Genomic DNA, 11694 nt, shown 5'->3' with positions numbered 1-11694 from the left:
AGCTTGCGGATGCTTGATACGTCTCAAATGTATCTATAATTTTTGATGGTTTCATGTTGTTATCTTGTCAACTTTGGATGTTTTATGTACCTTTTACATCTTTTTTGGGACTAACTTATTAATTCAGTGCCAAGTGCCAGCTCTTGTTTTTTCTGTGTTTTTAGCTCTTTTCAGATCTGATTTTGGAACGGTGTCCAAACGGAATAAAATCCCCAAAATAAATTTTTCCACAACAGAAGAAGATCGGGGGACTTAAGGGCCAAGGCAGGAGAGCCACAGGGGGGCCACAAGCCCTGTAGCCGCCACCAGGGGGCGGCGGTTACCAAGCTTGTGGCCCCCCTGGAGCTCCCCTGCCCTAGCCCTTTGGCCTATAAATTCCCTAAAATCCCAGAAAAAATCAGGGTGTCCTCGAAACCACTTTTCCGCCGCCGCAAGCTTCCGTTTCCGCGAGATCTCATCTGGAGACCCTTCCCGGTGCCCTGCCGGAGGGGACTTTGGAGTTGGAGGGTTTCTACATCAACATCATCGCCTCTCCAATGACTCGTGAGTAGTCCACTTCAGACCTACGGCTCCGTAGTTAGTAGCTAGATGGCCTCTTCTCTCTCTTGGATCTTCAATACAAAGTTCTCCATGATCTTCATGGAGATCTATCCGATGCAATCTTCTTTGGCGGTGTGTTTGTCAAGATCCGATGAATTGTGGATTTCTAATCAGATTATCTATGAATTATATTTGAGTCTTTGTTGATTTCTTATTTGCATGATTTGATATCCTTGTAAGTCTCTCCGAATCTTGGGTTTTGTTTGGCCAACTAGATCTATGATTCTTGCAATGGGAGAAGTGCTTGATTTTGGGTTCATACCGTGCGGTGACCTTTCCCCGTGACAGAAGGGGCAACAAGGCACGCATCATGTTGTTGCCATCAAGGATAACAAGATGGGCTTTCATCATAGATTTGAGATTGTCCGTCTACATCATGTCATCTTGTTTAAGGTGTTACTCTGTTCTTATGAACTCAATACACTAGATGCATGCTGGATAGCGGTCGGCTTGTGGAGTAATAGTAGTAGATTCAGAAAGTATCGGTCTACTTGCTTTGGACGTGATGCCTATAGATATGATCATTGCCATAGATAACGTCATGACTTTGCGCGGTTCTATCAATTGCTCGACAGTAACTCGTTCACCCACCGTCTACTTGCTTTCATGAGAGAAGCCACTAGTGAACACTACGGCCCCCGGGTCTATTCACAACTATCGTCTCCACTTTTACTTTTACTTTGATTTGTTTACTTTTTGCTTTCAGTTCTCACTTTGCAAACAATCTATAAGGGATTGACAACCCCTTCGTAGCATTGGGTGCAAGCTCTTTGTATTTGTGCAGGTACTTGTGACTTGACACGATCCTCCTACTGGATTGATACCTTGGTTCTCAAACTGAAGGAAATACTTACTGCCGCTGTTCTACATCACCCTTTCCGCTTCAAAGGAACACCAACGCAAGGCTCCAAGGCCGCGGGGAAATCCTTTGCATATTTGCCAAGGAAGTCCTTGTAGGCGTAGCCCATAGCAGAAGGATTCCTGGCGCCGTTTCCAGGGAAGGTCTTTTGTTGTCGTAGCAGGCCTTCTCTTGTGAGACAGCCCTCCTGGCCTCTCTTTGAGTCGCCTTATGCACTACAAGAAATAAGGTCAATTATGACTCCCTATATTGGTCATTGATTCGTCATTGTTGTCGTTTATTGACCTCTTTTTGACCAAATTTACAAGGTCAACAGTTGGCCGTCAAGAATGAACAAACCTGACCTTTCTAAAAATTTGGTCATAGGTCTCTATCGACCAAAATTTTGGTTTGGTCATTACCCATTTGTGTGAGCCATGTAGGATTTAACGTGGCCAAGCTGACGTGACATTGCTAGTGACCAAATGGAATCATCATAAATTTCAGATCCCTGTCCACCAATCTAGCCTACACGGGCCTGGCCCAATACCTATTTTACTATTGAAAATGTCTGATTTGTTTGGGTTGAAGCATTTTTTTTGCTAGAAGCACCCATATCTCAGGATAGGCACATTAAAAATAAGTACAACAGAATAAAAGATTGCAAATAAAATGTATATTTCATTTCAATAGCATATCACATCAAATACAATACATCATCCACCGACTCCACGCATTAAGGTTCAACGCCTAACAAGGGCACATCAAAATAATTTTACATGTGCACAACAGAATACTTATGCAGGTGCAAGCGCACAAAAAAAGACCCAACAAGTGCACAATCGCACATAAAGAGAGTTCCACGAAGATTGGATGAGAACCACTAGTTTCTTCTCATCCTCTCCCTCTGCACAATATGCTCTTGCCATTGCCGCCTGCAATAAGAAAATGATGTTAAGGCTTTGAGACCAAAGAAACTAGTAAAATTACACGCACGATAACCAATGATAAAACAGTAGAAAATTGTTTTCTCATTCATCTAGTTATGACTTACGAAGTGGAGTGGGAAACTACTCACAGACGAGAACCACCGTGCACTTTTTTCAAGGGAAACCCACCATAAACTTGTGAGGTAATTTTAGTTCATAGACTCGAGGAACCAAACCAGCACACCAAATCTACCGTAAAGCTAAAAGAACTTCGACAAGCTCTTTGACCAACAAGTGTAATATGAGTTTTTGTACGCCACCAGAAAGGCTGGTCTATTAATCAAACATATGAAAATATGATTATTTTTTTACTAACATTATCCTACAAATTTTGGCATTTCATGTTAAGGATATCTGAAGCTATTCAGGCAAGGCATAAAAATTAAAATATTCAGTGACTGTGACACATCTAGTCAGTGTACTTTTACATATCAAAACAAATATAAATGGCAGATATCGCTCATGGCAAGTAATGACCCCACACTCATTTAAGAAAATCAGAGAACAAGAATTGTATGTTTTTCTGCCAAAACTATACTCTGGTTTGTTGCACTTTGTTCTGTAAGAGAAAACAAAAGAAATTTACCTCCAAACATAAGCAGAATTAAACTGGCCCTTTCCATTGTAAATTACTATCCCATATATGTTGGAATGCCAAGGGGAGACACAACTTGCTTTTTCAGATGGTAGCATGTGTTTACACGGAAAAGAAACAAATTCAGTTGAAGTGAGAAACATAGACAACAAGAACATAAACATTTTTTTCTGTACCACCACAAATTCAGTTAAAGCTGGCTCGTCTAGGTACAAGAAATCAAATCTCACTAACTCTGTAACTTTGGAGCATCAAAATTAAAATGGTTTGAAAAATAGGAATCAACATCTCACAGCCAATCAAAAGGAAGCTATATGAGCTTGGCATGACAAAACCAAGATTCTTCTAGCAACGCCCCCAAATTGCCATGATGACAGTACACTAGGCAGATGGGTTCCGTCTTAAGTAACAATTCAGAATTTCAGATTTCACAGGACAAGCACAGTAGGTTAGTGTAATTCAGCACAAGCATATGCTACCTTCACATCAGTGTCCTGCTGTTGGCGTGCAACCACTCGACAGACACGACAGGCTTGGTTTGTGGGACCATGCAGGGAACTTGTGGCCTTTATCTCAAACTCAGGACGGTGCAGTCTAAGTAGGGAACGACACATGCATATGGCTGGGTCAATCGATCATAATTCTTCACCCTAGGCCACTAATAGACTTTATATATATATATATATATATATATATATATATATATACACTCTCTAAATTGAATAAACCTCCAACTCCAAGTATGCATTCATAAGCAGAAAACAGAAATGATAGTTCATTAACTCACCAGGTTGCCCTTCCCTCTCTCGACGTCGAGCATGCTTCAAGAGACGGCGACCTCAATCTCCTTCCTTCCTTGGATGTGCTATGTAAGTTCAAATTCCAGAAAAAATACAAATCATTCAAAGGAGATTACTTTCCAGTAGTTAGGGGCCGCAAAATGCAGCCATGACACACATATTAGACATGTGCATTCAACTTAAAGGGTGACTAATGACTAAAAGGGAATACAAAATATCATATTTTGTACAACATATCATTTTTTAGGCTTTTGCAACCAGTGAGGAGAAGTGGTGGGTGTGTTCACCCCTCCTGCTCCTCATTCTCGAGCAGGACAAGGTCGGTGGCTACATAATGAGGAGACGTCCTGGTATACTTGACAAATAACAGCAAATTTGTAATGTGGGCCTGTTGGCTCTTGAACGTGCGTATGCAGCTGTACAGGCGTGCCTACGCGATTCTTGCTTTGGCCGGCTACTTGACGGAACTTGCGTAACTAGCGACACGAATAAAACTGATCGATGGATTTGATGGCTAAAGGCCCGTGTCGAGCCTTTGCTTTGTATTGCTTTTCGTTTTTCTGGTGTTACAATCAACACCCCTAGGGTGTCTTTTATACACGTCCACAAGGGGCTATGGAAATAGACTAGGACTAGGAATCCTAATACTACTAGGACTCGGTTTGGCTTTCTTTCCTAATCCTAAAGAAACAACATGATTAACTTCTATATTCACCTCCTTAATCTTGTTGCTTGACTTCACTTCTTGCACTCCGACTTTCCTCCTCATCTCGATGAACTTCTGTCGATCGAGGGACTTGGTGAAAATATCGGCAAGTTGGTCTTTTGTGTTCACATGTTGAACCTCGATCAACCCTTCTTCAATGCACTCCCGGATATGGTGGAACCGGGTATCTATGTGCTTGCTCCTTTCGTGATGAACCGGATTTTTGCACAACGAGATTGCAGCTTGGTTATCGATCTTCAGTGACACCTTCTACACCTCCCGCTTTCCAAGAATAGCTAGGAGTCTTCTCAGCCACACTGCTTGACAAGCCGCCGTGCTTGCCGCTATGTATTCTGCCTCGCATGAAGACAGTGCCACCACCTTTTGCTTCTGAGAATTCCAGCTAATCGGATTCGGGCCAAGGTAGAAAACCATGCCTGTTGTGCTCTTTCGGTCATCAACATCACCTGCCATGTCACTATCTGAATATGCACGAAGGATCAATCCTTCCTTTCCCTTTCTGTACGTGCAGCCAAGATTAATTGTGCCGCGCTCATGTGTTCGGTTGTCGGATTCTCCATGAAACGACTCACGATCCCGACTGAATAAGCCAAGTCAGGTCGGGTATGCACCAAATATCTTAGGCTGCCCACAACGCTTCGATACATTGTGGTGTCCACCGGCGGATTTGAGCTACGCTTGCTCAACTTGTGACGTTGGTCCATTGGAACTTGTGTCGCGTAGCAATCTGACATGCCACACTTGTCCAATAACTTGACCGCATAAGCCGATTGACATAGGGAAATCTCTCCGGAGCTTTGCTTCACTTCGATGCCCAAGTAATAGCTGAGTAATCCCAGATCACTCATGCTAAACTTTTTCTTCATTTGCGCCTTGAAACGTTCAATTTCTTGTACGCTATCTCCGGTGATAATCAGATCGTCGACATAAACTCCAACTAGCAGGTTTGAGCCTTTGGAGTTCTTTGTATAGACTGCGTGCTCGAGGGGACATCTCTTGAAGCCGAGCGAGACCAAACTCCGGTCTAACTTTGAGTTCCAAGCTCGTGGCGCTTGCTTCAACCCGTAAAGTGCCTTCTTGAGCTTGTAAACTTTCCCTTCTTCACCTTTCTTCTCGTAGCCGAGGGGTTGTTCTACGTACACTTCTTCTGTGAGATCGCCGTTGAGGAAAGCGGATTTAACATCCATATGATGAACCTTCCAATCCTCTTGTGCTGCCAAAGCTAGGAGCGCTCTCACCGTCTCGATTCAAGCAACCGGTGCAAACACCTCATCATAGTCAACTCCTTGACGTTGAACGTAGCCCTTTGCAACGAGTCTTGCCTTGTACTTCACAACGGCACCCTCCGTGTCCTTCTTTAACCTGCAAACCCACTTCAAACCTATCGTCTTTTGGTTTGGAGGTCGGGTTACCAAAGTCCACGTGCCATTGCTCTCAATTGCCTTCATCTCCTCATCCATGGCGTGCGTCCAGCTAGGACTTTTGCTCGCCTGTACGAAGTTCGCCGGCTCCTCAACTCCGAACAGACATAGTCCCGAGTACTCGAGCGTAACTGGCTTTGTGTACTTGTAGACTTTCTTGAGGGTCTTGTAGCGACGAGGCCCTGAGGAATCCGTTGTGGCTTGCGAAGGAGGCGACACAAATTGTGTCAGTGTTGATGCACTGGAGGAAGACGGCTGAGACCCTGGTGTGTCATAGACATCCGTGTCGTCGGCGTAGTCGTCGTGACCGTGACCATCATCTTGATTGTCGTCGTCACTATGCGCCTCGTTGTCGATGTTGTCATCGAGATCTCCGCCTGTGTCGTGCGCGGCGTTGTCGCTATCTCCTTGCGACCTATGCGCGTCGTCGTCGGTGTCGGCACCATGATGATCACTACCATTGTGGTCACCTTGGTTGGGCGTCTTGCCAACCACCTGGACATCCTCCCCTGCATCATCATCAGTTGGAAATTCAACTGCAAATATGTTACTGTTTGGAGCATCGTCGGCTGCGGCGCTCCAATTCCACGCTTGGTTTTCTTCAAACACGACGTCGCATGAAATCCGTAGACGCTTGGTTTGTGGATCGTAGAAACGGTATGCCTTGGTGCCAGAACTGCTCTCGTATCCGATGAACACCATCTTGGTGCTACGATCGGCAAGCTTTGAGAGGTGCGGCTCCACCGTCTTCACATGTGACACGCACCCAAATGTCCGTAGATGAGACACATTCGGCTTACGTCCGTAAATTGCTTCATACGGAGTCTTGCCGATCACCACCTTCGTTGGAGCCCGGTTGAGAAGATAGACCGCCGTCGAGACAGCTTCTCAACAAAAAGTCCCCGGCAGGTTCTTGCTCTTGAGTAAACTCCCTGCCATGTCAACGACGGTTCGATTGCGCCTTTCAACGACCCCATTCTGCTGCGGCGTGTAAGGTGCCGTGAGGAACCTCTTTATGCCAATCTTCTTGCAGTAGTCGTTGAACTCATTCGACGTAAACTCTCCGCCGCGATCTGTCCGTAGAGCGCGAACCTTCAGCTTGTGTTCCATCTCTGTTGCAGCCTTCAGCTTCTTGAATGCTTCAAACGCCTCATCTTTAGATCGTAGGAGAATGACCCACATATATCTCGAGTAGTCGTCTACCACAAGGAAGAAATACTTCTTTCCAGCGTGAGTTGCCGGGGTGATAGGGCCACATAGATCACCATGGAGCAGCTTGAGTGCATCACTTGCACGATAGGTAGACTAAGCAGGGAATGGCCTGCGGTGCTGTTTTCCAACCAAGCACCCATCACATACTCGATCAACATGGTCGATACCTGGCATCCCGGATACCATCTCCATCTTTGACATCTTCTTCAAGGCGTAGAAGTTAACGTGTCGAAATCTAGCATGCCATAACCACGAATCATCATCACTCTTGGCGAGCCAACACTCCGGTTGAGATTGATCAAGGTTGAGGATATATAGCCTATTCCGTGTGCGATTAACACGAGCTAGCACGTTTCGGAGGTTGTCGAAGATCGTCATCACTCCGCTCTCGATATTCACCTTGCATCCATTCTCATCAAGCTTCCCAATAGAGATGATGTTGTTGCGCAGTCGTGGAATGTAGTACACTCCGGTGAGTATGCGATGTGCGCCTGTGAGACCCTCAAAGAGGACAGATCCTTGCCCACAAATCTCCACAGCTGAACCATCACCGAACTTGACCGAGCCTTCAACATCGTATTCCAGCTCGAGGAATTTCTCCTTGCACCCCGTCATGTGGTTACTAGCACCCGTGTCGAGATACCACGACACGTTCTGATCATCGGATAACTTTGGTGTCACTCTTTCCTCATGAAGTAGCACCTTCCGGCTTGGTCTCACAACCACCGTTTCAGCGAGATCACAAACTTCGGCCATCAGAAGACCGGACCTTCGTCTTCCTGCTTTGCCAAATTTGCCTTGATCTCCCGCTTGTTAGGCTTTGGACAATCCTTCGCAAAGTGACCCATCTTATTGCAGTTATAGCACTTGACCTCGGACAAGTCCAAGTTCCGTGGTTTCTGCTCTTTAGATTGGCCCGCCTTACCACAACCTTGTGGTTTGCCTTTTCCTTTGCCTTTTCCGGTTTGTCCATCGCCCTTCGTGTTGCTTGAGCCTTCGCCACCATCACACCTTCCTTTGCTACTTGGGGCCTTCCAATCTGCGCGCGAGTACATGAGTTGGTCGCTACCTCCTCCTTTGCCTTTCCGACAGCCACGAGCATTCTATTCCCATGTCCGCAAGCGTCCGATTGCCTCCGTTATGGTCATGTCGTCGATGTCGTAAAGCTGCTCGAGCGTGCCGATGATGTACGTGAATTTATCAGTCACTGAACTGAAAAATTTCTCCACAATCTCGGTCTCCTCGAGCTTTGCACCAAGCACGCGGATCTCTCCCACCAAAGTAGTAAGACGCATGGCATAGTCATTCATCGATTCAGTTTCCTCCATCTGCAACTTGTGAAATTGGCGCTTCAGCACTTGTGCCTGAGCCTTGGTGACGCGATCTTATCCGATCCTCATCTCCTTGAGTGCGTTCCACGCCTCTCTTGCCGTCTCGAACTCCGCCAATGTCATCAGCACGAAATCTGGCACAGACTGGGCTATGGCGGCCATGGCACCTTCGTCGCGCTCCTCGTCGACGTCGTCGTCTGTGATGGCCTCCCACACTCGAAGAGATCGGAGAATAATCTTCATCTTCACCTCCCACACGCCGTAGTTGGCGTCGGTGAGCATCGGGTACTGGATGGGGATGTTGCGATGCGCCTGGACGTTGGCGCCGCTCGTTCCTCCACCACTCGTTGCTGACTTGCCGCCCTTCTTCACCTTGTCGCCGTTTTTGTTCGCCTTAGCACCGCCGCTGCCGGACTCGACCGACTCAGCGTCGCTATCCGTCATCGTAGATCGTAGATCGTCCAGGATCTAGATACCAATTGTTGGCTCTTGAACGTGCGTATGCAGCTGTACAGGCGTGCCTACGCGATTCTTGCTTTGGCCGGCTACTTGACGGAACTTGCGTAACTAGCGACACGAATAAAACTGATCGATGGATTTGATGGCTAAAGGCCCGTGTCGAGCCTTTGCTTTGTATTGCTTTTTGTTTTTCTGGTGTTACAATCAACACCCCTAGGGTGTCTTTTATACACGTCCACAAGGGACTATGGAAATAGACTAGGACTAGGAATCCTAATACTACTAGGACTCGGTTTGGCTTTCTTTCCTAATCCTAAAGAAACAACATGATTAACTTCTACAGGGCCAAAATAATTAACATATACTTGACAAATAACAGATCTGGCTTAGTACTGAGTCTAGCAATGACAAATCATACCAAATCTCTATATGGTTGAAAACTACATAGCAGCAAATCTGGCTTACTACTGAGTCTAGCAATGACAAATCATAGCAAATCTCTGTACACGCAGCAGATCTAAATCATAACAACAACCGGGGCGAAAAATGGGCGAGGGAGTGGGGGAGGAGCTCACCCTCGAAGAGGTACATGTAGATCTCAGGCGGTTCTTCTTGGAGATGATCCGCGAAGGGAGACAAGGGAGGTTATATTAGGCACTTGTACGACCAGAGCTGCGAGCGCCGAGACCGGAGCCGAGGCGGACTCGGCCGGAGGGGTGCTCACCATGGCCTTGTCGGAGAAGAGGGGATCCGATGGTGGCCTTGTCGGAGAGGAGGGGATCCAATGGCAGAGAGTAGATGATGCAGCAACGGCCTTGTTAGGGAGGAGGATCTCACACGCGGCACCACCATCGCCGAGGACGTTCATCTCGGTCGCGAGCCTGAGCAGCTCTGTTAGTGAGTTGTAAATCACGCCCACACACTTCTAGGTGTATATCCTAAATGAATAACATGGTTAGAATTCACAAGAGTTGTATATCAACTTCTACAGTCAATGCATGTCTAGTAAGTTACTCATAGTACCGACTATACCTTACAAGATGCACCAATGATGGTCAATAGTAACTTCTAGAGACCATACATGCCGAAGTTGATCTTGATGGTTAGGACATCAAATTATTGTCTAAAATGTTACTGTCCATAAAATTAAGATGCAGAATATCTCCAACAAAAATAAAATACATCTCTCTTTCATTAGATATGATTACTCTAGTATCGTTGGAAAAAAGTGGTGTATTCTTCAATTGCATGCCCTCAAATGTGGCAACTCGGTAGAAAACTCAGCCAAAATGAGCTCCATCTGCAACAACAGTTTGTGAGGATCAAAAGAATATATTATCTCTCGTATGATGATAACATATGTACAACAACCATTATTATAAAACTTCCAACGTCCATAAAAGTCCACCTTATAAAGGTTATCATTACAAGTAATTCCACTTTTCATTAAAAAAAGCATAGTCTAAAAAGATCAGAATCTATTCCTTGGAACAGATGTTTTAATAAACAATAAGCATCATACAAATAACGAATGCACTGCCCTGTAACAGAATGACCGAGATAATGTAAATGCAAACATGCTTTCAGTGCTTAGTCTATAACAGGCTGGTTAAAGTTCCTCCTTGTTACCATGTTGTTCATCATCCCCTGTTAAAGAAGAAACATCATCTTGATGTAAAATCATGGTGATTGACTCAAGGGAACGGAGACCAAACACACAAGGTCTGGACCTTTTGGTCTCGTAGATCAACTCCTCCAGGTCCTGTGTGTTTGGTCTTTAACTCAACGGATCATGTACGCACTAAGGATTAGCAGCTCGCAATCAACAGAAATCATGACTAACAACTCGCATCTGAAGGATTTTTGCGCTGGTAGGCTCCCGCGGCAGCACTAAGGGTTCCGGGTTTAGGGTTTATTTAGGAAGCGGGCGGGCGAGCGTACTCGGATGCCGTGGCCGCCGCCGGAGACCTGGATGAGCTTCAGGCCGCCGTCCTTGACGGTGACGGAGATGGTGGAGGAGTCGGCGTCGATGTTGTTCTCGACGAGCTCCTTCACCGCCGACGAGGGCCGATGGATCACCTCCCCCGCGGCGATGTGGTTCACCACCGACTCCTCCAGTCGCCGGATGCGGGGCGGCTCCCCGCCCTCACCCCCCGCCGTGCGGCGCCACGTCGTCGACCTCAATGCCCACCGCGCCACGTCTGGGGACCGGGCGGAGGAGGTGGGGAATGAGGAGGCGGAGACGGAGGAGGTTCCGTCGATTTTGGTATTTGGGCCGAGGGGAGGATTGGCCGCCATAGGTCATGGGGAGAGAGAGATGGGGATCTCCAAGAGAGATGGGGTCGTGGGATTTCTGTCTTTCACTTTTTTCTCTCGTTTCTTTTCACTTTCAGCAGACAGCCTATCACATGTGAGGCCACGGATTCCTCCTCAGAAACAGATCCTGGCTATCCACTCCTCCTACATCCAACGCCGCAAAACCCTCCCCTCATCCAACACACCTCTATAACTTTTTCTCTTCTTCTTTTTTCAATCAGTAGCATTTAATGACCAATTTGTGCAATAGTATCATGAAGTAATGGACACAAAAGGTCATAACGTTATGGGCGTTGGACCCTCTTAGACTTGCCATGACTAATTTCGGAATTTTGGTCATGGATCAATGACCAATTAAAACACCGTCATTTTTTGTCATAATTGAGCATTATTCTTGTAGTGATGC

At 46.2% G+C, this 11694-nt stretch overlaps 1 protein-coding gene across 6 annotated transcripts; it reads right to left on the bottom strand.

Annotated features, from left to right (window-relative positions):
• Positions 1–2174: 2174 nt before the first annotated feature.
• On the bottom strand, positions 2175–11334 carry LOC123426687 (DNA mismatch repair protein Mlh1-like). Of its 6 annotated transcripts, XR_006622298.1 has the most exons (6): positions 10010–11002; positions 9697–9910; positions 9548–9580; positions 3810–3887; positions 3014–3101; positions 2175–2373 (listed from the first exon to the last, which is right to left on the bottom strand). XR_006622298.1 is itself a non-coding variant. In XM_045110556.1 (2 exons), the coding sequence occupies exons 1-2, from the start codon at positions 11268–11270 to the stop codon at positions 10213–10215; spliced, it is 417 nt and encodes a 138-aa protein (XP_044966491.1). In that variant the 5' UTR covers positions 11271–11334; the 3' UTR covers positions 10119–10212. The 6 variants fall into 6 exon arrangements, 1 of the variants encoding a protein (XP_044966491.1); XR_006622296.1 differs by lacking the exon at positions 3014–3101 and having other exon boundaries at positions 9548–9910; positions 10010–10619; positions 10914–11006; XR_006622295.1 differs by having other exon boundaries at positions 9548–9910.
• Between the last annotated feature and the right edge of the window lie 360 nt (positions 11335–11694).

The sequence above is a fragment of the Hordeum vulgare genome, chromosome 2H, assembly GCF_904849725.1.
Source record: "Hordeum vulgare subsp. vulgare chromosome 2H, MorexV3_pseudomolecules_assembly, whole genome shotgun sequence".
NCBI classification, from domain to species: domain Eukaryota; kingdom Viridiplantae; phylum Streptophyta; class Magnoliopsida; order Poales; family Poaceae; genus Hordeum; species Hordeum vulgare.
Note: the sequence above shows the minus strand (reverse complement) of the source record. Positions and strands in the feature narration are given on the sequence as shown.